The sequence below is a fragment of the Apodemus sylvaticus genome, chromosome 6, assembly GCF_947179515.1.
Source record: "Apodemus sylvaticus chromosome 6, mApoSyl1.1, whole genome shotgun sequence".
NCBI classification, from domain to species: domain Eukaryota; kingdom Metazoa; phylum Chordata; class Mammalia; order Rodentia; family Muridae; genus Apodemus; species Apodemus sylvaticus.
Window position 1 is genome coordinate 124,167,579 of NC_067477.1, and position 21,712 is coordinate 124,189,290.

At 44.1% G+C, this 21,712-nt stretch overlaps 1 protein-coding gene across 1 annotated transcript in view; it reads left to right on the forward strand.

The window, feature by feature from the left end:
• Crim1 (cysteine rich transmembrane BMP regulator 1) overlaps nt 1-21,712 on the forward strand; it is a 175,774-nt gene that overhangs the window by 76,926 nt on the left and 77,136 nt on the right. The window contains exons 3-4 of the mRNA XM_052186388.1: nt 5,810-6,052; nt 7,035-7,155. Coding sequence (XP_052042348.1) covers nt 5,810-6,052; nt 7,035-7,155 — 364 coding nt within the window. The remainder of the gene's footprint in view (nt 1-5,809; nt 6,053-7,034; nt 7,156-21,712) is intronic.

A 21,712-nucleotide genomic window follows, 5' to 3' on the forward strand; every position in this document is an offset into this window, starting at 1 on the left:
AATCCCAGAAAGCAAGGACTTTGCTCCTTCCCTGTTCAAGTCATTCAGTTAATGTTTGTCAGCTGAATGAATGAATGAAAGACAGATGCAGAGGACTTTATAGACTAGTCTGTGATCACAGAACCTATCAAGTAGCTGAGGACCCCTATGATAGCCAAGGTCAATATCACAGATTCTTCCCAGTCTGCAGAGTGTAAGGTACACCACGGTGAGATCTGGGGCAAACAAGTGTAGTAGGCCCTTTGCCTCTGGCTTTATACTCTGTGTTCTTACTGAATTGTGTAGGATCCAAAGAATCCAAATCTGGAGTCCTTTGAGTTATCCTAGAAGTAATTGGAGCTTCCAAAGATGTGTCAGAGTGAGGTGTACCTGATGGGTTTGCTCTTCACAGGCAGATAGAATCAGGGTTAGTGCTGGAGGCTGACCCAGCAACACTGACTCTGCAGAAGACTCTCTAAGTTTTACTTGTCCGCATTGTGTTGCCTGCTTTGCCTTGACTGGCGTGTAGCATCCCGCAGCTATGTAAAGTGACCATGTCAATGGATTTTGAAGTAGAAGAAAGGCTTCACTATCAGATGGACCTCAACAAAATACACAGGGATAACAAGAATCTCGTTGTATGACTTCTTAAGTTTATTGTTTTCCCTCTCACCATCTAGTAGCTGTTTATTTTCCTTTTACTTAAAACCTAGCTTCAAACAAAACTCTGAAATGCATTTGCCTGCTTTGAGTTTCCGTTTTACTTTCTCTGCTGGTATCCTGTCCTGGCAAAGGCCTAGAAGCAACCACTGTCTTGTCAAGGAGGTTTAAGTGATTAGGTTTGAATAACACTTTGCATAATTACATTTGCATTATTACATCAGTTTATACTAGATAACCATATCAGTCCTCAAAGGAAGATTACTAATATGGTGAAACTAATTTATCTTTCTTTAATTACTTTTGTTGTGGACCATATTGCTACTTTAGTCTCTCTATATCTGGGGCCTTTTTTTTTTTAATAAGATGCCAGTTGCAGTGTTACCATGGCAACCAGACATAAAAGCTTGCTAATTAGTTTTAAGTACTATATATAGATTTGTTAAATGCTTTTGGGCAAGAGTATTGAAGGACATCTTTTCAAATAGATAAAAAAAAAAATGAAACTTCCAAAGTAATGCCTTTCTCATTTATGGGAAATTGTCGATGTGGCTATGGCTTTCTTTTTTTTCTTTTTTCTTTTCTTTTTTTAATGAAAAACGAACAGGAGAGATGTAGAAGAATAAATAAAGATTTCCAAGAGAACTTACGTACTTGAAGCAGACTCAGAGAGAAGGGGCCAAACCAACAGTTGCTGATGCCATGGTAACACAGGGAGTGAGGGCTGTGCGGGGTACTGAGCACACAGAGATCTTTCGGTGATCTGTTGAACGAGGGGGAATAAAGCAGCTTTTAACAGTTATAAGATAAGGAAGTATCTGTAGGTTTTACCAATCCCAACGCTTTGAAAGCATCATTTCACAGTTTACCAACTCAGTATAAGACTTGTCCCAGCTAGTCATCTTATTAACAGCACAGCTCTGAAGAGAGATGGTAAACAGTGGAGCTTGTGGGAAGTCACTGGCTCCTGGGAGAGCTTGCAGAAATCAGACCAAAAGTATGAGACACGGGTGATCTAAAGTCTGTCTGTATTCAATAGAGAGTATATGTTCCTTTCTAACACGCAAGTTTTTAAAATTGCCCACAAGACTACATCCATACACACATGTATGCAATGGAAAAAAAACCTCAAGAAATTAACAAAAGCAAAACATTGTATAGCATGTGTTTCTAGTGACATATCAGTAAATTTAAACAAAAGGAGACTCCCCCACCCCCCACCCCACTCCCCACCCCACCCCCTCCCGCAGCTTAGCGCCACAGAAATTTTGCAACACTTACCTGAAAAACTTCAAAGAGGAAATCAATGTTGAATTATTTCAAAACTGGCCAGATTGAGAAGCATGCAAAGAAATTTTAAGATGCAAAGTAGAATTTGGCTACAATATTAAAGCCGTATTTTTATGTGTGTGTAAGAAAACAAGAGAGAAATGGAAGTAAATTTAGTGTTTGATGTTTAGATTCTTCCAGAAAACTGACAGGAATCTGAAAGAGAAAAAGATTCCCAAACATAAAAGCCCAGATGAGCACACAGCGTAAGTCTTGTCAGTAGGTTGGATGGGAATTTGGAATTTTAAATGAATTCTCTATCTTCATCTAAAAGACAGTGTAGTAAAGGCGATTCCAGAAGAGCCAGGACACCTGAGTAATATCTAGGATATCTACCCCCTTTCCTTTTAGGGTAGTTTTATGGTAAAGGTAGATGTAAACATCAAAGAATAGTTAACTCCGTGCTTTTAAAAATGGTTTTGCAGCAGTTGGGCATGTTGGTACACACCTTGAATCCCAGGATTTGAAAGGGAGAGGCAAGCAATTCTCTGAGTTCAAGGCCACCCTGGTCTATGTGGTGAGTTCCAGGACAGCCAGGGCTACGGAGTGAGGCTCTGGCTCTGAACAAAAATAAAAAAATCTTGCACAGTAGGGTGCAAACATCCCCGTGGAAAGAGCCCTGGTAACTATCCAAGACCGACGGGGCCAGCACTTGCAAGAGAAGGGGGAGGGAGAGGAAGAGTGGGTAGAGGGGTAATGGACAGTAGCAACTACTACACTCGAGCTTTTAAGTTTAAAAGTCTTAAGGCGTAGTCAGCAGAATGATTTAAAACAGTGTTTTCTAAGAACACTGTTCCCAGGATGTTTTAGCATCTACTAATTGTGTTAGTTAAGGGGAAACCGGTAGGATTCTCTTGAGAAAAGTTGAAATAGCATGTGGTAAGACTAAGCCTTCATTCTCAGCATTCTTGGACACGTCCAAGATTTAAAAATCCTGATTCACGTGTGTTCAGTTACAGTTAGCACTGTCTACTTAGCTTGCCTGGTCCTATGCCTGCTGCAAAAAGTACAGCGTCTCTCCAGACTTGAAGTGCAGACATAGTTCTGGAAATGACCATGTTGAGAATGCTGAGGGGCATCAAGAATCAAGTAACCAACTTTTGAGCGTTGGAAGATGTTGATATATACCAAACCTTCAGAGACTACAAATATAATAGAATGTTTGGCTAGGACTCAGTTAGAGACATAACTATGCACCTTACAGGTTCTTAATCATAATCCCAGCACTTGAGAAGAAGGAATAGGAAGATCAGAAGTTCAGAGTCAGCCTCAGCTACGTAGATAGCTTAGGGCAACTGGAGCTGCATGAGAAACAAACCTGTCTCAAAGAAACAAATAAGACAATTATAACAAATAAGCAACCGTAATGATTCAGTGCCATGTGCAAGTAGAATTGGGCCTTTTCTTCATTATAAATTGGTGTTTGCATTTCCCAGGTAAGCAGCCTGCTGGGTGTACAAAGACCATCACCAAGGTTAACCTTCTCCTCAGTACTTTGAGGATCCCTATGCTGATGGAGAGAGGGAGGGAGAGTTTCTCAGCCAGGGACTGCTCCCTGACTCGTAGTTTCTTCACTAGATGGTTCTAGGGATTATATTATGAAAGGGTAAGACTAGGTGTTTTGAGAGTAGAACTGACTCCTGTGTGGCCCAGGCACGTGATTTTGTAGGCTCTGAGGTTCCCAAGATAAAGCCATGAAGAAAAACAGGACTAGGTAAGAGAGAGTTCAGGGGTGGGGATTTAACAGAAACCACAATTCTAGTCAAGAGAGAAGTTAAGCCCAGATAAATCAACTCAGGAGGAGGGAAGAAGGATAAGGCCAAAGTTGCACACCTCCAACATCGAGCATTCTTCACTCAGGAGTCACATTATGACTGACAGAGGTTCATGAACCAGATGGACCAGAGTCAGCCCAGCCCAGCCCGTTCACCAGACTGTTAGCTTGACCTGCCTGAATCTTGATTTCATGAACTATAAAATGGAGCAAATAATGACTCAGAGACTTCTTAGGAGTGATGTTAGAAGGTGTGTGTGTGTGTGTGTGTGTGTGTGTGTGTGTGTGTGTGTGTGTGTTATTGAATGCCTAGTGCTCTTAGGCCAGATGCTGTTTCACTTTCTATCTAGCTTTGAGCTCATTGGCTGTTGGTTTGAAAGCAGCAGTTGCAGGAGAGGGCGTGGCTTACACACTTCTGTTGTCCTTGCCTGAAGTGTAGTTGTGGTAAAGTAGCATTCTGTCCAACAGAAAAAGGAGGGAGCAGCCATAGGTTAAGTGACAGGAAACAAGTGACGTGTGACCTTCCCAACAGTGCCATCTCCATGTCCAACGCACGATCCCACTGTATAAACAGGGTACGGCTTCCTCACCTCTTCCCGCATCCCTTCTCTCCTCCAATGTGACGCAGTCCCAAAGCCTTGCTGTTGCGGGACAGGATGGAGAGTTCTTGTGGGTATCTATCTCTCTGGCTCACACCCCACTCTGCTCCTCCATCTGCTCCTTGTAGCTGCCCCTCCTCCTAAGCATCCTTTAGCTCTCTTACTCTCTTCTGCCTCCTTGCTTTGTTGCTATTGATAATATTGATGGTTTTTCTATCACCTTCTACTGCCTTGTAGACCACATGAGAGCAAGAATCAATCTCAATTTCTCCCTCCCCATCCCCTGTATGCTCCAACCACTAAATCATTCGGTGCTCGGTAAATATTTCTGAGAGAGTTTCCCAGGAACTGTAAGCGTGGGTGATCTCCTCCTGAGTGTTTTAGTTTTAGTTAGACAGGAAGTAGTTAGTAACAAGGAAAATGGTCAGCTAAGTAGAAGACCAGGGAAAAGCCAGGTAGGTGTAAGGTGGGATACCTGCATTCTTGCTTTATTGCTGATTAGGAGGTTGCTTAAGTCTTCTGCCTCCGGTTGTTTTTGTTTTTGTTTTAATCTACAGTATTGAGGGACATCTTGCCTCTAATCCTACTCTGTGATTCTATCTCTGGGTCACGGTTCAGCAGAGTCAATTAGAGGCTATGGAAGTCTATGCTCCAGTACCATCTTCCCTGACCTCATTCAAAGGTCACAGTCTGAGGTCATATGGTCTTAGGTCATCTCAGTCTTTTCCTCGAGGCCTATCCTAGTATAGGTCTCTTAAAAGTTGAAGTCGAGACGATGGCCAGAGGACTGAGGCTGGGCAGTCTAGGGCTCTGCTGCCCAACCCTACACTTGTTGGGTTTTCTGTCTCTGAAACTGAGGTGCCTCCGTAGGTCAGCAGGTAACATTGAAAGGAAAATGAGGTGCATCCAGTGAGCCTCTGCTGAGACATGCCATGTAGGAAAATTACAGGGGAATTTGGCTCATTGTCCGTCTTGTTAAGCTGACACATCATGGAATTACACATCTTAATCAGCTCAGCTCAGCTCATGTGGAGTTCTCCGTGCTCATTAGCGTCCGCATTGTCTTCGGTTCCTGGGGTAGCCAGGTTTTATTTATGTCTCTGTTTTGGTTTTTAACATACATCACGATCAGGAAAAGAAACCTTAAGCCTCTTGGGTCCACAGTTCGTCCAGACCTGAGTCTGAGCCACATGAGGTCTTCCCTCTGCCTCCCCTTGGGCTTTGGAGTGGATGTTGGTTCTTCCCCCTGAGTGAGTGAGGGAACTTCGGGCCTGTATTTTGGTGTCATGGGCAGATCTTGGGGAGAGATTCCCATGGTTGGCTACTCTTAGCCTGAAAATTCTCACCAGACTTCTTTCGCTGCCCTCCTCTTTGGGGTAGTAAATAGACTTGGGACAATCTGTTCTTCCCACAGAAGTGCCCCCTACACTGCCCTGGGCATGAGCTAAATTCTTTCTCTCCCATTTAGAAGAGAAGCCAGATTGCTCCAAGGCCCGCTGTGAAGTGCGGTTCTCTCCACGCTGCCCTGAAGATTCCATTCTGATCGAGGGCTATGCTCCCCCTGGGGAGTGCTGTCCCCTCCCCAGCCGCTGCGTGTGTGACCCTGCGGGCTGTCTGCGCAAAGTCTGCCAGCCGGGATACCTGAACATTCTAGTGTCCAAAGCCTCAGGGAAGCCGGGAGAGTGCTGTGACCTCTATGAGTGTAAACCAGGTATGCGCCAGCCGGCTGAGCAGCCTCGCTCCTGCGCAGCAGAGGGCAACAGGGCCCTGCTCCAGCTGTCCTGGGCCTCTCCACACCCACTAAGATGAGCGTTCTTACCTTGATGCTTTGGGTAACTTCTCACTTCAGGACTCTAATCAGAGAACCAGAGGGATAATTCCCTGAAGGCAACTGCCCCACCCTTTTCTTTCTTCTGTACTTTCTTCCAATAATGTTTGATGGAGCTGTTGTGGGAAGAGTGTGGTCCTACCCCGAGAGATGATCAGAAGCCTCATTTGCAGAAGCGTCTGTCACGTGGAAGTTTTACATTTCGAAGCAACTCATACACGAAACAGAATTAATTCCTTTTGGAGAAATATGTGCATCCAAATGGCAGATGTTTTACGAGGAAACAGCCCCCGTTTTCTTCCTTGGCTTCGAAGCATGCACTGTGTCACTTGACTGTTAGCTCACCTTCCTTGCCAGTATTGGAATTCTTGTCATGTCGCAGCTGTTTCTCACTCTATAGTTTATCTAACAGCCTCGCCCTTGTGCCAGCGTCTCTAATGTAGTCTGTGACTAGGTCTAGATTCTAGTGATTTCCTCTTTGCAAGTTTCTAATGATCGATTAGTTTTGAAAATGTTTTTTTTTCCTTATTTTTTTTTTTAATTTTAGTTTTACTGTTAGGTAAATGCTTCAGGCAAAGCAATCCCTTGCCCATCTCTTGATCCGATCTGTCAGAAGCACTTCTTGCTGTCCATCACCATCCCAATAACTACATGGTCTCTCTCTGTTCTCATCCTAACTCTGGTCCTCTGTTCGAGACATACCACCGTTGAGGAGCATTGATAGAAAGGAGAACATTAGATGGGCCCTGGGTTTCAGGGAAGTGAGAGATCCTTGGACACTTGTTAAGACCTGGTATTTCATTTGGGGATTCAGAATGCAAGTAGATGTCGCAATGAACGGTGTTTCTCTCTTTGCCCCTTTCAGTTTTCAGCGTGGACTGCAGCACCGTGGAGTGCCCCCCTGTCCAGCAGGCCGTGTGCCCCCTGGACAGCTATGAAACGCAAGTGCGGCTCACAGCGGACGGCTGCTGCACCCTGCCCGCAAGGTTGGTCCGGCCCCCGTTCAGGTTTCCTCTCTTTCTTTGCCAGCTCTGTCCCAGGTACAGAATCTCAAGCCTGCCCTGCAGCCTGTTTTCCCTTGGGAAACGCAATCCTTGCCCACTTCTCTGGAGAAACCACTGGACTGTTACTATACTTGCTATTTACATATGTCTCTCCTCACATCAAAGCCAGGTGTCATGAGGTTAAGCCATTAATCTTAAGGATTAAGGCTGTTCAGCATTTGGGGGCCTGTTGAGCATTTGAAGTAGATAGGCAAGCAGTCCCTCTGTATATAGATAAGGAAGCAAAGTATGTAGGATCACAATAGTGAGGTCTATGCCATTGTGTGCCTTGCAGAGGATCTCATGGCTATTTAAACCAAGTGCCCAGTCTCCTGAAACAGTGCCGGCTTCAAAGAGCTCATCAGAGGGGGACTCTGGTCACCAGGAGCCATGCATCTCCTCAGACCCATTTCTCACTGAGGCAAAGAGGTGTCTGAATTCGTAACGCTGAAGTATCAGACACCTTCCCCTCTGGCTCGTGGGGGACAAGCTGCTGTCATTTTAATCTTAGTAATAGGAAATCCGTTGAGTGACTAGAATGAGTTTTCTCTAGAACGTGAGGGCCCTGGGTTCTGCTGTTTGATGACCTGCAGAGTAGCCAACAGTACTTTTGCTTTCAGGGAAACTGGGTCCTCTTCCCCGGGATACACGTCCCACTTGTTTGTTGTTGCTGTCCCACCCCCCAGTCTTTTGTAGCCCTTGTGCCATCTTTGTAACATTTCATTTCTTACCATCTTTGTTCTACATATGGCACCATGAGCTGAAACCCTTCCTCGTTTAGCTCCGTCTGTAACCTCATCTCCATTCTAGTCCCAGTGCCAGGCATTTGGCATTTTAGCATTCTGATCTACTGCACAAGCAGGTATGGTTATAGAAACAGTTCTATAAACTAGGAGTATCCATTGCCCATAGTTAAAGTAGACACGTGTGTGTTGGGGTCCTGTGCTGTGACCATGTCCTCATGGTTGATTTTGGCTCATGAGCTCAGAGGTTTCAGGCTTCCCCATCATGGGGGGAAGGTGTGGCAGGGCAGCATACCACAAGTCAGCCAGAAAGCAGAGAAGAAAGAATTCCTGCACTAGGGGAACTTGGTGATTTTCTCCATTTTCTTCCATTGGTCTCCAGCTAGTTCAATAACACCATCCACATTCAAGGCAAGGCCATCCCCACTTAATCCTCTCTGGAAGAGACCTCCCAGATATACCCAGAAATGTGCCTTACCGAATTACCTAGACCAACAATTCTCAACCTGTGGGTCCCAACCCCTTTGGCGAGTCACACACCAGCTGTCTGGCATATCAGATATTTATGTTACAATTCATAACAGTAGCCAAGTTACAGTTATGAAGTAGCAATGAAATCATTTTATGGTTAGGGGTCACCACAATGTGAACCCTATATTAAAGTGGCTTGGCATTAGGAAGGTTGAGAACTACTAGACATTTACCAGTCCCCTGAGGGTGATGAGGTAACAATGGTTAATTTTCCTGTTGCAGTCATCAGACTAGATACCTCGAGTTTCTTCTTGCCTCTGATAAAATACTTCTTGCCTCTGATAAAATACGTCGGGTCGTTAGTGTCTTAGCCTTTCTCTGCAGAAACAGGATTGCCCTTTATACTGTCATGAAGGAGACAGCAAGAGTTTTGTTAAGGCAGTGTTTTGACATACTAGCAACCTCCCCGAGACATCAGGGTGCCGCATTTGTGCGAGGCTGCACCCATAGATATGGCCAGTCACCAGCAAAAAACCAATGCAGCAATACTAGTAGGGACAGATGTCCCTGCAAGGTCTCCATGAAAAGATACTACATTGTATCAGAAAACCTAATTAATCAAAGCCAAGCCTGTCCTTGAGTGAAGGCAGGGTCAAGTCTCAGGTCACTTTTACACGTGTGATGCGGCACCTCTTGTGTGATGGAGGGCCGGGGGACTTTTTTCCCAGTCCCTCTTGCTGGGGGGAATGTGTTGCAGCTGTAGGAAGACAAGGAATCTCAGCTAAACCTCATGGATAAGCAGGCTCAGCACTGCTGCTTTTTGAGACCAACTTGAGTTCCTGGCACTGGTTGCATTTCTCCCCATCTGGACCGCTTCCTGCCAGCTGTGCTTAGAAGAAATCTTACATTGTGGCAGAGGTTGCGCTAGGTGCCTCCGGTATCAGCCCCAAGCTTCCCTGAGCCTGGGAAGCAGAAACCTTAGGGTGGCTATTGCAGTAATAACATAATTTTGACTTGGGCATCCGGCTGAAGAGAGGTCCAGGGCCATTGTGTCTCTAACGATGGAACTGAGGATGTGAGGAAGACGGAAGTCATTTGGAGTCCCGCTGTAAATTATTTGCAGAGGGGGCCACGTTCTCACAGCTCTTCCTTTCCTGTGCGTTAGATAGGCAGTGACCCATGCCTGTCCCCTTCGCTGCCACACACTCAGTCTTTGTTCCGGCCCGATTGATCGGTGCTCCCCCCAGTGTTCTCCTGCTCTGGAACTCTGCATCCACAGCTGCCCCTTCCCATCTACTGTTTCCCTCCACACCCCACCCCCACACTTACTGGACTGCATCTGCCCCAAGGATCCCATTTCCTTCCTTTTAAAGTGTTTTTCATCTTCAGCCCCTACGGGTGTCTCAGGTGTACCTTTCTGCTCCCCTGCAGTTCCTTATTTATCTGCTCATCACAACACTGTTTATAATACTTTGACATCATTAGGGTTTTTTTAAATCTTGGTCTCACTATTCCCTATGCTTCATAAAATGTGGGTACTCGTATCCCCTAGTATGCAGATGTAATGTGGCCAACCTGTAATTATAAATGGATGAAAGGATGAATGGATGGATGGATGGATGGATGGATGAAGCTGTGTATCTCAATTAAAAAGCCTTGCTTGCAGGCATTCCCAGGCCCCTTCTTATGCTCCCTTCTGCTTGAGTACTACAGAAACCTGACCCCTCCTAGACCCACACCCCCACCACAGCAGACAGGATTCAAATTAAATTCCACTTCATTCGCAAGGTCTTCCCAGTCTTTGAACTAATACCTCCTTCTACCCCCTGGGAATTTAGACATATCCTGTCCTGTGCTGTCAACTAATCACACACTTCCTTACACTGTTGTCTAATGGTTGCAAACACACAACTCCACCAGCTGAAGGATATTTCTAGAGGTCAGTGACTATGTCCGCTTCACACACCTCCATGTATGCATTAACATTGCTAAATGCAGAATATATATGATCAGGCTGGGGCTTGACCCTGTTACGTTTAGCTTAGTAAGCATATAAAGTGGGTCTCTCTTATTAAAGACTTTTACAGGTCATACTGTGCTAAGAGAATGAAAACCCAAGTAAACATATAAAAACGGAAATAAAAAGAAAACTGCCGATGTATAGTAAGGACATTTAAAGAGAGACTCTGTACCTTTATTCTTAGGAGAAGACCATGTTTGCAGCACAGTGGAAACTAGCATAGCACATGGAAAATCCTATATACAATCCTAATATATAAGTCATTTGACTTGCTACCCTGGCTTGTAAAGACCATTGCTAAGAACTTAGAGGAACTCTAATTGTTAGAGAATTCAGGGGGTGAGCCCTTTAAGACAGAGGTGGGTAGGTATCTGGAAGTCCAGCTGTTGGAACTCACTTCTCACAGAGAGCATTCACTTTTATCATATATTTGCAGTGCTTTCCTGCTTTCGAAAGGGTTTGGTTGGGACCCTTCATGATGAAGGATAAGTTCCTCCTTATTCCCAGCAATAACTGTCCGAGCCACCCAGGCTCCTAACTGCCTATTTCTGTGAGCTCTTGCTTGTGGGTCTCCTCTTAAGCTCACACTCCACTCCACCCATTTATAGTCATTCATTCATCAAACGCGAGCAAGTTCTCACAGGGGCCAGATTCCGATCTCCAGATGTTCATCGCAGGCCTGGATAGCGCTTTCTGCTTCTGATAAGTTCTGGTTTTCCTTCCTACCCCTGGCCTCTGTAAATGTGGGTCATTCTTTCTTTTCTTGCAACATCTCTGCTTTTTCTTTATGGTCCATGTTGGGCTCTTTGTTTCTGATCTGAGTGAATCCTGAAGGTGATAAGTTTCTACCACTCTTCCCTGTGAAAGAATCAATTGTCGGGTATCATCACTACTTGGCAACCTGGTGCAGAGTTGCAGTCATACTAAACGTTACTCAGTTCTTTCCTCTTGGTACCAGTATGTGATGTTGGATAAGGCAACTAACTCATCAGAAGTTCTAAGAGAAGATAGAAAAAGATAACAATTAGCAACCTGGGGCTTTAAGCACCATTGCACAGTAACAGGAGAAGTGGAATGCCCTATAAGGTTGTGACCTTTGTGTCTATAATGTCTGAGAGTGCATTCATGATACGTGTGCAAGTACACATGCTGTCATGCATAGGGGATTTGCAACAAGACACCTGCCATGTCTTGTGAATTGATGCAAAGACTGTCTCTGTGGAGATGGGAAAGCTGTCCTTAAACAGTATGGGGACAGCGATGACAGATACAGCTTAACTATGTCACACACCTTGATAATTACAAACCCACCTCATTCTGCCATTCTCCTAGCACCATGAGACGTTCACAGCTGTGAAAATGGAAGCCCAGAGAATGTTTGGCTAAGTCAAATCACAGCCATTCTGAGGCATGAGGGAGGGGTAGAACAGGCCTGCCGTTAGCTCAGGATCTTTGACATCCCTGGGTTCTTTCTCCTGTGTCAAAAAAACAGGACAAAAGCAAGTAGGCTCATGTTTGGGCTGCTGGGTAGGCAGTTCTCTGAGGCCATTTGGGCCGGATGCCATTTGTATCTCAGAGCAGCTGGGGTGGCTGGAAGGCGAAATTTGTGTATGGTCTTCCATCCTGAACTTTTCCAGATATGCCAGAAGGAAGAAGAGTTAGAGAATAAGTGTCTCTAGACCCTGCTGCTGCCATGTTATCTTTGTTGAGGCACGTCCGTGAATAAGCCATTATCTGAAAAGTAGCAGAGTAGGTGCTGCCTTTGGAAGGAAGAAGCTTCAGGGAATTTCTGACTAGTTTTCATCCACCGCATTTAACAAAAATAGGTGCCCTTTAGAGATGATGTCCTGGTTGAAGAAAGTTGCTCAAACCCTGCAGATGAGTGACCCTGTTCCAAAAACTTGGTATTCTTCCGGTGCTGGGAATCTGGGTCTTCTGGGACTCAGGCAGCTTTGGAGTTCAGCTCCCTAGATACCCAGCCCTTCCCACCTGAAGGTCTCAGTGCAGGCACGTGTTAAGAGCACCTGGGCACCACCTCAGCTGTAAGAATCATTTAGGTTACTATAATTCGGACCTTCTCTCCTTAAGAAATACTGGGTTTTTCTCTGCTTACACAAAAGAATTGTCATTTGGGAAGGCATTGCCAGAACATCTTATTCATGTGACTAGATCAGTGTTTAAAACCGAAAGCCAACTTTAAATGATGGGGCATAGAAATTCCGTCATCGTTCATCTTGTCTGGGAGAAGTGGGTCTACCAGTTGTCTCTGGAGGGTGGCAGACACTGGAGATGCACAGCTGTGCGTGCATCCATGCTCTCCTGCCACCAAGCCTGTCACCGCAGCCCAGGTGGGCTGTCTGTTATGACAGCGGCCACGTCACTGTTCTTGTCTGTTTCCTTGCTTGCTTTCCCTACTCTAAAGCCATCTTGAGTGTGTATACTTCACTTTTTCTGCTATGCCTCTGTCATTACTCACCAGGTCTGAAGATACAGACTCACAGGGGAAACATCAAATTGTTAAAATTTGGGGTAGTGATACCGCTTCACCTCACTGGAAGTCAACTAAATTATGTAGAACATCCCACGCCCTTCGGAATTTTTGAATGTTTATTGAGAGGATGAATGCATTAATATGGTATTGGTAGTCATTCATTCTAAATTTAATGAGAGTTGTCTTAAACCCTTAAGTTCGGAAACATTATGTTATCAATTTCTGCCTATAAATATGTTTTCCTTAAAAGTTATTGAGGGAAAAATGCAAGCCAGTTATTTTGAGTTCGAAATAAATTAAGTCATTGTTTGTGATATCCAGAAGCTTAAAATAGACTTGGTTCTGGGTTGTCTATGCTGTGAAAGTCAGTCTCCCAAGCTCCCTTTTGGCTCCTGCCTCTCTCTTGACCAAAGGGCCTGACTCCCTTCCAGAACCAAAATCCAGCGCATTTATACCTCTTGTTTTTGAGACACTATATCAAAAATCTTGTTTCTAACTTTTAACTTAAAATTTGTAAGTTCATTTTTTCCAGCTCTCAGTTAATTAAAAAAAAAACAAAAAACAAAAAAAAACAAAAAAAAAAAACTTTAGACTTCTTGGGTGAAAAATGTTACTATGTGGCTCCTCGAATCACCAAGAAAAAGTTCTTAGAATATATTTAGTACGTGAAGGGTCCAAGTACAGTTCAGTGAATGAGGCTAAATCTTGAAGCTCAGTCCAGTTGGCGAGTTCTATCCCATGCTCGCTTCTCACAGGCACAGTGTGGGGAACTCCAAGGTCCCTGCCTAGGGCAGCAACAGAGTTTGCCAGAGTGAGCATGAGCCACCAGGGTTGGTTGTCCCCTGTGGACCAAGTCACTCAACCACCATACCATCCCCAGTGCAGCCACTCAGGAGACCAGACCTTCCCTTAGTGATTGTCGTCTGTGAGCAGTTGTGTGCCTGAGCACAACACATTTGGTAACTGAAGTATACTCACTCTATCTCATGAAGTGGGCACTGGAATCAAGGCCTGCCTCTGCCTTAACTGAGCATGAACTTTTTTTTCCTTCAGGTTTTCAAGCCTCATTTTATTAGAAAATTTAAATTATTTTTTTTAAAAAAGGAAGTAGCCCATATCCATGTTTGAATTTTCTTGAACAAATAGTAAAGAACAGCAAACTAGGGTAAGAAACACATTAGAAGACAACCTCCTACTTCACACAGCCTCTAGTGACCCTTTCCTACCCAGTGACCTATTTCTGTTGAGCAGCAAGAAAAAATAAATCTGTTTCCTGTTGCCTTTCTGGGTATCCCAGGACGAGCTTCATTTACCTGTATACAAACCAAAGCTCAGTAAACAACTTCAATATTGTCGAAAACCAAGGATACATCTCATGAACCAGGACCCCTTGCTGTCGGTGACTTCCTTTGCTATGTACAATCCAATGGTTATGAAATCAACTGAAAGTCAAATAATATTCAAAAAGATACAGATGCACAACAAATAACAAGAACACATGGAATCCCCTTAGTTGGTATTCTTCCTAAAAGACAAGTCCCTATCATTCTGTAAATAAAATTATAAATACTAAAGAAATGAAAAGAATTTTTCACAGTGGGGAAGGAACATCTCTTATTATAATAAATATTTTAGTACAAATATTTAAAAACTATAGAAAACTTTAGAACCTTTGGGCACTTTTTTCTAATAAAATCATACCTGCTTCAGAACTTGTTTGATTATAGCTGCTAACAATCTTCACCTTATCTTGCTCTTTCTTATCTGAGCCAGAAAGAAAGTCAGGAAAGGGTTGCATGATCTTAAAAGTTGCTTTCACCTCTGGGTTCCTCGACTTCTCCAAATCTTCTCAATTGGACGAAACCCAAGAAGCTAGTGTTAGGAACTTCTTAGGAGGGGGAAAAAAAGAAGGAAAACCTAGAAATTCCCAGAGCAATAAACAGAGTCACCCAGCTATAGGAAAAGGAGGGAGAAGGCTGAAGGAAGTGGTGAAAGAAAGATGGCTACTGTTTTAATCATTTCATTTTCTTAGAAAGGGCAAAATGAGACACCCAGACTGCTAAAGTAGCTAGCCACGCCGTAACTGCTTAGATGATGGAAACTGTGGTAAACAGGCAGAATAGACGATTGCGTGTTGGGGAGATGGTTATTGCTAGCCCCATTGTCTTTTGACATCAGTGAATAGATAGTTCCTAAGGAGAAGGGGTAGACTGTCTGGCCAAAGCAAAGGCTGCTTCTACAAATAAGGATTTACTCTATTCAATTGCTATTAGACAATGGAATGTGGATTTTTCTGTCTGTCAGCTGCCTTGGTATGTGTGCTGTGGGAAGGACTTGAATGTTGGGGGTGGGGGGTTGGGGCGCAGGGGGCTCCCAGTCCCCTCTGTGGACCACACCCGACCATACATGGCTGTGCATAGATGCTTCCTGCCCCCCCCCCCCCCCGACCAGGGGCATGGTTTCTCTTCTGTGAAGATTCATTTTTCCCCGAGTTTCCATCTGTTTGTCTTCTCTGTTACCCTTCATTCAGTTCTGTATTCTTAATGCCCCTATATTTCACACTTAGTTACACACACACACACACACAATCATATTTTGGGAGAGGTTTATATTTCATTAATTTTTTTTCCTGTGAGTCTCAGTTTTACTTTTCTCCTTTAAAACACTGACTCTGATATCCCAGTCACATCCTGTTCTGTCAGATCAGCTCCAACCATCGGGAAGGGAAATCGCAGGAAGGCAAAGACCATAATATACATACACAGCCAGAGCCAGAATAAAGGACATAGCCTCTCCTGAAGACCAGATGTTTGCCCTCCTCTGCTTCTGTTTAGAAATCTAGGTTTTCCCCATGCAACAATCCCCATTTCTTTGCACTTGTGTGAGAAACTCTATTTTGCTAGTGCTCTGTTGTGTGATGATAATAGGATCTTATCGGATTGCTAGTACGCTGTGCTTGGGCGTCGATACAGACATTTGGGAGAAGGGCATTCTGGAGTTTCAGAATTCACAGCCTGCCTGCAATAGACTCATCCCACATGAGGCCAGCAGAATGGAATCCTTGGCAGGATTCTCCTTCCCCTCAGAAGCATGTAAGTTAATAAAAATTAATCTGACCACATAGCTGCAGTCAGTGAAAACAAGGTGTACCGATTTGGAAAAACAAAACTCTCAAATCTGTTAAAAAACAGTTCAACAAAGATTCATAGAGAGATGACAGAGAACGCTGGGCTCACTGTGGGGTTTAGTGCTTGCCAAAATGAAAGGCCGCCATACTTTCCAAGTATCACCAGCAATCGGTACAAGAAAGCTCTGGACCTCTAGAGGGTCATCTGATGAGGCACACACCACCAGTAACCCTCCTTCAAGAGAAACGCCCAATTGCAGACTTGTTTTCCACTAAGTTAAAAAAAAAAAAAAAGAACTAGATTACAGAAAAATAAAATAACCTGTCCAGTTGTGCTACCTTTAGAGCAAAACTAAAAAACCAGAGAACTCAAAATCTCACACATACACACACACACACACACACACACAGGGAAAATGCTGAAGGGTACCTGCTATTAGTCCTCCCGTTTGCCCTAGTTTCTGATTTTAATATCACGCTTCATTTCCTACTGGAAACAGTGGAAATTTGCTCATCCTTCAGCCACATCTGAAAAATGGGCTCAGAGAAAGTACAGCAGTCACTTAACATCCTATCTGCTGATGTGTGGATCCTGGGGTAGGTGGTTGAGCTCTACACCGCTCATCTCTAGAGACCCACCAGTCTGTTCAGTCTTTGAAGTGTTTAGCAGAGCCTCAGGGTGGGCGTGGCAGACCAGGGACTATCTACAGAGCACAGCACACCCACTCTTCCCAGACAAATGCTTTAAAGCTGACCTTCCTGGAGGGCAGTTAGGGGTTTCCCTTCAATGCTCCGAACTCAGAGATCTCTTCTTTCACCTCTGTGAAATGGGTGCATACTCCTGATTATTACTGGGCCATATTTGTTGGGGATGATATGACTGTTAAATATTATGCTGGGTAATTAAGTTGCTTTTCTTGTGCCAACTCAAGCTAAGCAGTAGAAATTGTCCCTGAATATGCAGTTCCAAGAAGCCTTTATCAAATTAAGTGCCTTATAATGAAGTATCTTCTCCATCTGTTCTATTCTCCCATCTCAACAAAGATGGATCCTTTTTTTTTTTTTTAAAGATCAGTCTGTTAGTAGACATTTCTTTTTTATTTCTTCTTTGGGTTATGGAGGGTTGTTCCCTTTAAACAATCCCTCCAGATGCCTTTTGAGGATAAATTATACAATATGTAAAAATGTACATTAGCATGTGCATTTAAAACATTCCTGACTCTTGACATGCTATGGCAGTAGCATCCCCTTTTGTTTTTAAACACATGCAAGAAAAAAAAATGGTTGCAATTATATTTGAAGCCCTTCTTTCTCAACTTAGAAAAGAACATTTATTCTATTGCCCTCTGTCATAGTAATTTTTGGCCCAAAAGAGAAAAATCAACTCATGGCTAAAAAGCCAGAGTCTATATTAAACTCTGATGTTTTCTGAAACAAAATAATTGTAAGAATTCCATGTTATTATTGGACCTAACCCCAGATTGAAGAAAATATGCTTTCCTAGAAGTTAAAGCCCTTACCCATTAGAAATGCGTGCTCTCTCCAGTAGAGTGCTTAGTTTGTCAGTCCTGTACTTCAGATGTGTGAGCCCTCAGGCTTTCTGCACCAGGGCTCTGGGCCTTGTCTGGTCCTCCATGAATTGGTTGGACCCAGTACCTAGTCTTTATTTTGTATTTGTGTTAGTCCTGAGACCAAGCAAGGCTATACTCCATTGGCTTATGCTTGTTCTGAGTGGTCCAGACATCAGAACTGAGGAAAGGCAAGGGTATCCTTTTAAGCCTTTGGTGAAGCTCAAGGGCAGAGTCCACAGTGCAGATAATATTAAACTTGAGGACTTTCTCTATCCATCCTCATTGCCGCCTTCTTCTTCTTCTTCTTCTTCTTCTTCTTCTTCTTCTTCTTCTTCTTCTTCTTCTTCTTCTTCTTCTTCTTCTTCTTCTTCTTCTTCTTCTTCTTCCTCCTTCTCCTTCTCCTTCTCCTTCTCCTTCTCCTTCTCCTCCTCCTCCTCCTCCTCCTCCTCCTCCTCCTCCTCCTCCTCCTCCTCCTTCTCTTTCTCCTCTTCCTCCTCCTCCTTTTTCTCCTTCTTTCTCTTCATCCCTCCTCCTCCTCCTCCTCCTTCTCCTCCTCCTTCTCCTCCTCCTTCTTCTCCTCCTCCTCCTCTTCTTCCTCTTCCTCTTCCTCATCCTCATCCTCTTCCTCTTCCAGAAAACAGAAGAACTGATAGGGACCATTCTGCAGAACAGAAAGCTTCGTGAACATATTTAGGCAAATGTAAGATGCTACCTCTTTGGAAAAAACTAAAAGAAACCTGGAATGTCATAGAATATATTACACCTGGTTTTACCCATCCCATGGGACAGAGGTCACAGCTATACGTAACTGTGCTTGACACTTTGCAGAGGTTCAAGGTTGTGTTTCCCTGGTAAGCACTGAAGAGCTTAACCAGAACCCTGGAGACAGAGACAGTGCTTTCCCTTGGCCTTTCTAAGTTAGTGGATGGTGCAGACAAACTTCCAAGTTATCCTTCCCTTGGATGGGTTTGGGAGAAGTGTTACGATCTGCCTACATCATTAGCTACATTTGTCCCTTCTTGTCCTTGGCAAACATGTTACGGAGCCTTCATGGATGCCTGGAATTTCTCATGAGACTAAATAAACTATCTCTATAATCTGTTTTTCCAACACATATAGGCCCCATAATAAAAGCACAAGAAGAAACTCATAACAAATAAAATAGAGCCATTATAGTAACATTGCTGTCATAAAAATTACTCGTGCTGGTCATGGTGGCTTAGGCCTATAATCCCAGCACTTGGAGAGGGGAACAGAAAAATTACCATGAACTCGAGGCCAGTTTGGGTTTGTAGACTATGAGTCTGTCTGAGACTCTCAGACACGTGTACGTACAAAATGTTATTTAAGACTTAGGATTGTTTATTTCCAGAACTTTGCCTTTAAAAGCGGGCGGGGAAAACTGAAAACGTAAATGGAGCAGGATGGATTAATCCAACCTGTGCACCCCTTGAGGGACAAGACCTACCTAGTGTGTGTTCCTCTCTCACTACTGTCTAACACGATTAAATAATAAATTTAACTACATTCTGGGTAATCTGGGGCAAGTCCCAGCATCCAAACCCTACAGTTTGGACTTGTTCAGGAAACAAATGTATAGAATGTTTGTCATGTACCTGGAAGGAATAAATTGCCCACCATGTCAAGGAGTCTTTAGTTTAAGGGAAGGCAAACAGGAATTGAATCATCGTAATCTTAAGTGTTACATATCTTAGATGCTGAAGTGTGCAAAATAAAGAAACGCTTATGGGGCAAAGAGATGCAAATTCCTGTTTGGAAAGCTGTCAGATTTGACTTTTGAGCCGAGTCTTTCAGAATGAGTCAGAGTTCATCAGATGGAGAAAGACGAGAGGGCATTCTAGGCTATTAGAGGCATTGATTTTTTTTCTTCATTTTTTAAATGTGTCTTGCAGCTCAAAGTATTCGTATTAACCTTATCTATCTTTATGACTCAAGAGAAATGGAATGGACCACCCCCCTACAGATAACCACCCAAAAGCAAGACTGCATCACTTGTTTAGGATTTCCATTACTTCCCTCTTACTTAAAACAAAACAAAATGGTGCTTCTTAGAATAGATCCCTTATTAGCCAGCCTTAGCTCGCCTCTCCTCCATCTAATCTACCAATTCCTTGATAATATTGCTCTGTCCTCATCTTAACGTGCTGTGCCCTCGTAGCCTGAATCCTTTGCTCCAAACTTGGCACAGTCGATTGTTTCTTGCTTTCATAGGAATCTTTGCCCCTAGAATGTCTTCCTTCTGTGCCCATGCTACTCAATCTGTGAAATCTTGCAACCTCCCTCCTGCTGCCACACACCATCAGCCATTTGCCACCATGCCTCAAGCACGTGGTCAAATAGGTGTGGCCTTGGGGATACGTGGGGTCTGCTTCCCACAAGGGGTACCAGATGGACTTACTTCTTCAAGGAATGCGCTCTTCTCAGCAGCCTTGGGTATGAAGGAAGTCACTAGGTGGAGTCCCAGTTTGCAGCCGGCATCCTTGGGACTCACTTCACCCCTGTGGCGTGTTTCTTTTCTTGAGATTACTTTCATTGGCATGTTTATAGTAACTGACAGCATCACTAAACTGGTGTGTTTTACATAAAAGGCAGGTGTCTTGTGAGCAAGTAATTGTCTCTGTAAAAAATGAGAGTACTGCCTCTCGGGACAAGCCTTCCTGAGCCATCAATCTGTTCATAGGACTTGGCTTGCTGTCCATGGTTGATAGGACTGAGTATTACGGTTGTGAGACCAGGTGGTTACGAGACCAGATGCAGAATGAGGGAAAAGGGTCAGGAAATGTAAAGATATTAGAAAGATCGGTCTTGGGTGCATTCCTCTCAGGTACCACAGGAAGGGAGCCCCTTTAAAGAGAGCCCACTGTCAGGATAGGGCCCAGACTTGGGAGAAACTTGTAAGATCTTAGAGTAGACAACATCACAGCCTGAGTGCAGAGAACTGGGAAAATGGCCTGTTGTCTTCAAGCAGGGTGTGAGACTTCAAAGACTTTGCTGATGGAGTGAGGATTTAAATGAGACAGAGATGGAGGTGAGGACCTTGGATCTTGAAGGACCATGTGAAGTCGAAGTGTTGAAATTGCATCATCTGCTCATCCTGAAACCTCCTAAATTATATAAAAGGGTTGACAGGTGTTGAGCGTATCTTCCTGTTTCCACCACTGAGCTAGACATATCTCATATGTCAGTTCATTTAATCCACACAGCAGTCATATGACATATGGAAACTTTAGCACCTCTATTTCCATGTGGTTCGGTTGAGACTAAGATCATATAACCTGCCCAAGCTCCCAAGGTCGCAGTGTTCCTAAATAGCCAGAACTCAGAAATGACATTCTTGTGTCAATGTCCATTCTAGAAGCCTCTGTGTCTTGGGTAGGAATTGGAGCTACAGACAGGCATGGGAGTGACCAGTGGTTAGAGACTGCTGACTTCCCTCCCAGGTGAGTGTGGGGGTCCCCAGTCTCCCTGCAGACAGAAGAATGTCCTTAAAAGAGAGCCAGGTAGGGGTTAAAAGATTTGCATGATGTGGGTGTTGTTGTTGTTGTTGTTGTTGTTGATGATGCCTAGATTAGCTCATGGGGTTCAGTTGGAAGGAAGGTTAGTATAAGAGAAGAGTCCCTGGCAGCAGATCAGTACTTTGGCAGATGTTTGTTCCCCAGAGGACAAGAGCCTGTACAGTCTGCCACTTAACGCTAATGACAAGGATAAGAGGCCTGGAGTTGACTGTCCAGGGGCATCCAATTGGATGTCTAAAGTCATCTGCTTCGGTGCCAGCCTGAGCTGGATGACTCTGGATGCCTGACGCCATCTGTGCAGCCCCAGCAGTGGAAGCCAAGCATAGGTTTTCAGGCAGAAGACTTGTCCAGATGTCTTCAGTCAGTGCTTGTTCTCGTGTTCCAGGACAGGTGTTCAGCAACCTCCACCCCTGTATGCTCTCATATCCAGGGCTTCCGTAACCTAAGGCTTCCATAGCATCCCCAGCGACTGACCAGCCTCGTGCCTGCTGCATGTATGTTCTCAGTAAATAGACACAAAGGGATTACACGTCTCTATACA